At 44.6% G+C, this 4,216-nt stretch overlaps 1 protein-coding gene across 1 annotated transcript; it reads right to left on the reverse strand.

Annotated features, from left to right (window-relative positions):
* Positions 1–1,791: 1,791 nt before the first annotated feature.
* On the reverse strand, positions 1,792–2,760 carry LOC110559114 (olfactory receptor 10A7-like). Its single transcript, XM_021654384.1, has one exon. It carries the CDS (start codon positions 2,758–2,760, stop codon positions 1,792–1,794), a length of 969 nt encoding a protein of 322 aa, XP_021510059.1.
* Positions 2,761–4,216: the final 1,456 nt, after the last annotated feature.

The raw sequence follows: 4,216 nt of genomic DNA on the forward strand, positions 1-4,216 counted from the left end.
TCTTCACTAATATACACTAATTTATAAAGAAATTTGTGGGGAAATGAGATGGCTCAGTGGAGAAAGGTGCTTGCTGCCAAGCCTGATGACCTCAGTTTGAAACCCAAGGATCTACATGATGGAAGGGGAGAAGTGACTCCCTCAAGTGATCATGATCCCACAAGTGCACTATGTGTACACACACACACACACGTGTGTGTGTGTGTGTGCACAAACATACTTAACACAGACATTTTTTTCGTTTGCTATTCAAGACGAGGATTCTCTGTGTAACAGCCCTGGCTATCCTGCAAATCATTTTGTAGACCAAGCTGGCCTTGAACAGAGATCTGCCTGTCTCTGCCTCCCACAGTAATTATCTCCTTAAAAGAAATTCTATCAACAAATAAAAGGGAAATGGTCACCTAGAAAAATCACCATGTGCTGAGGGTAATTCTGGAAACCCACATGTCCTCCAGCTAGCTCAGTGATCCCATGTCAAAGACAAGCTGTAAAGCCTGCATTGTGATAGCACTTCTAATCCTAACATTCTTTGTGTTTTTCTTTTTAGACTGGGTCTCACTATAGCCCTAACTGACCTGCAACTGCATATGTAGACCAGGCTAGCCTCAAACTATTGAGCTCTGCCTGCCCCAGCCTGCTGTGTGCTGGGGTTTAAGACAAGTACCACTACAGCTTGCCTCTTAATGTGATGTGTCTTCGTGTCAAATACAACACTGCAGCTCATTTTACTCTCCGAAACACGATTCTGTCTTTTTATTGGCAAATAAAACTATAAGTATATTTGTGTTTGAGTATTTTTTAACTTCAGATGGGATATCCTCATCCCATGCATATATTAGCTACCTTTCTTGTTGCCCTGTCTAATACCTGACAAAAAGGAGCCTAAGAAGGAAGAGCTTACTACAGCTCCCAGTTTTGCGGGGTTTTTATATATTTTTAAATATATAAAATATATAAATATATTTATATATATTTATTATTTTTATTTCATGTGTATATCTGTGGGCCTGAGAGCATGTACATGAACCATGTGTACAGTGCCCATGGAGACCAAAAGAGGGTGTGTGGTCCCATAGAACTGGAGTTACAGACAGTGAGACCCCAGAGGTGGCTGCTGAGAATTGAACCCCCTTCCTATACAAGAGCAACAGGTACTTTTAATGGCTGATTGGCTCGCCATTTGAGGGTTCAGTTCCTCATAGCCTGGTAAGCATAGTGGTAGGGATATGAAGCATTGCATCAGCCGTCACAAAGCAAACAAGGAAGTGAGGCCTGGAAAAACAGTACCAACATCCAGGGGCCAAGTGTTTAAATGAATGAGCCTGTGGGGCAAATTTCATACTCAAACCACCACATACCCTAAATCAGTTTATGTATAGGAGATTAAAATTTGACTTTTTTTTTCTTTGCTAAAATTTGTTTTTTGTTGTTGTTATTTTGGTTTGGGTTTTGGTTGTTGTTTTTGTGTTTGTTTGTTTGTCTGCTGCTACAGCAGGCAGTTATACTTGCACAAGAAAGATGCTATCACAATGCTTTTGAACTCTGATCCAGGTGCTATGCCACTGGAGAAATAGAATGCTATATATTCAATACACTGAGCAAATCAAAATTCTGAATGTATACAAGGGACCAGTAGAGAGTTGTGATGTCATCCACACATCCTTGCAGGGTCATCCTGGCAACAGAATCTTTTAGACAAGGTTTAACTTACTTGTGTGCTGAGGTCCTCTAGACTACTAGGATGGAAATGATTCCCCAGAGTGTTGAGTAAATGAAGTCATATACAGGTCAGGAGACAAAAGTAGCTCTTCTCTGAATGAGACGACCTAGTGCAGCCTTGACCTCCTTGTTCCTCAGGCTGTAGATGAGGGGGTTGAGCATGGGGGTCACCATGGTATATGACAGGGACACCACTTGCTTGCTCTCGGGAGAGTAGCTGGACTTGGGGCGCAAGTGAATGACCCCCGTTGTGCCATAAAACAGAATAACCACGACAAGGTGGGAGGCACAGGTGGACAGAGCCTTGTGGCGCCCAGAGGCCGATGGCATCTGAAGGACAGTAACCAGAATTCTGGTATAGGACATGACTATGAGACAGACCGGAACAATGTTAACTAACATGGTGGCCGTGAACAAACTGGCCTCATAGAGTTTGGTGTCTGCACACACCAGGCTCAGCAGAGGCGCTATGTCACAGATGTAGTGTTTGATGCCACGTGGCCCGCAGAAAGGAAAACTGAAGAGCCAGACGGTCAAAAACAATGACACTGGGGCTCCTGTCAGCCAGCAGATAGTGGCCAGCAGATGGCACAGCCTCCAGCTCATGATCACACCATAGCGCAGTGGCCTGCATATGGCCAGGAAGCGGTCCCAGGCCATGACCGTGAGGAACAAGGACTCAGATGTGACACAGGACAGCACAAGAAGCAGCTGCAGGGCACAGCTTGTGAGGGACACCTCACGTCCAGGCCGCAGCAGGGTCACCAGCAGACGGGGTGCCACGTCTAGTGAAAAGCAGATCTCCACCAGTGCCAGCTGGCGCAGGAAGAAGTACATGGGACTGCGCAGGCCTGCGTCCAGGCTGATGAGGATAACGATGAGTGTGTTGCCTAGCAATGTGAGCAGGAAGATAGCCAGGAAGATCGCTGAGAGCATTGGGCGCAGTGAAGGCACATGCGCAAAACCCAGCAGCACGAACTCCAGCTCATGTGCATGGCTCTGATTGGCCCAGGGCACTGCTGCCCAGGAGGGTGGCATGGGGACAGGGTGAGCCTGAACAGCCGTCAGGACGAGGAGTAATCCTATACAGTACAGAGGGAGAAGATGAAGTGAGAATTGTAGCCTATGGATCCCACACTTCACATTCCGAAGGAGGAACTTATCCAGAGGTAATCAAGTCCAGTACCTCACCATGGGAGGAGAGGCCTTCTTAAAATTCCCAGTGAGTGTGGGATGAAAAAAAAAAAATGACCTCACGTGCTGGCCCTGGCCATCTTTGCCCTTGCAGTTCTCTCTTCCAACTTCCCTTTCCCTGGTTGGTTGTACCATTGTTTGAGTTTTTATAAAGACCTTTGCGAGATTTTTATTTTCTATTGAGATAGTGTCACTGTAAGTAGCCCTGGCTGTCCTGAACTCACTTTGTAAAGCAGGCTGTACTGAAACTCACAGCAATCATCCTGCCTCTGCCTCCAGAATTCTGGGATTAAAGGCATGGCCACCACACCTGTGAGATTGTTCTTGGCTAGCTCTCCATCTTCATCCCCTCTGGACTTGTAGCTCACTAGGCTTGGTTTCCAAAACCCTTTCATCTATGATCCTTGATATTTCCTTCACAACCTTTGTCAACCTTGGCTAAACTTAGTGTGTCACAAAATCAAGACAGAACAAAAAGATATAAATATAGGAAATGGATTTGTGGGAGAATGGGGCACCGACATAAGAGAGGGTAAAAGGACAATAATCAAAATTGTATATGAAAATTATGTTATATATATATATATATAAAATTGCCAAAGAACAAATTAAATTTGAAAAAAAAAAGGATTCATCAAAAAGAAAGTAATTCCTTTCCTTAAAGAGTTAAGATTTCCATCAGCTGCTGGATAAGGCTCTTAGTCCTACTGCAACTTGATGGCCCAGGGCAGGCTTGTACCCATAGGGGCCTTCCTGTTCCATGAGGAGAAGGGGAGAATGATGAGAGGGGTGTCCTGGTGAGACTGGAAGGAGAGGAGGGTTTGATCAGGTTGTAAAGTAAACTTAAAAAAAAAAAAAAAAACATGCCCAGTGAATAAAGACAAGGGCATTGCTTAAATACCCTGAGAAGCACAGGATGACACCTCTCTTCATCAGTGCAGACTCAGAGTCTATTCAGTTGTCAGCAGAATACAGGCTGTAAAGCTCTGAAGTCAACTGACTTCGGGATCTACAAACAGGTCATAAGCTGCAGCTTGAAAAGAAAAATGTCAACTTGTAGGAAAGGCTCACTCAGCAAATTAAAAACACAAGAAAGAAGTGCTGCAGGGCAGAGGGAATCTGATTAATAATCAATGTCCTGGAGTGACAGAAAAATCCCTGTCACATATAAGCAAGCCAAAGCAGCCTCCCTGTAAACCACCTTTCTTACCTGTGAAGTTGTGATAACAGGATGTCCCTCACTTAGAGGACTGCATCAAACAGTACCACTTAAGCAGGTAGCACCATGTTTAAAAATCCA

This window comes from Meriones unguiculatus, chromosome 1 (assembly GCF_030254825.1).
Source record: "Meriones unguiculatus strain TT.TT164.6M chromosome 1, Bangor_MerUng_6.1, whole genome shotgun sequence".
In the NCBI taxonomy this organism is placed as follows: domain Eukaryota; kingdom Metazoa; phylum Chordata; class Mammalia; order Rodentia; family Muridae; genus Meriones; species Meriones unguiculatus.

Bases quoted from the DNA above. Each gene is read 5' to 3' on its own strand.
- LOC110559114 (XM_021654384.1), bottom strand. From the start codon at position 2,760: ATGCCACCCTCCTGGGCAGCAGTGCCCTGGGCCAATCAGAGCCATGCA.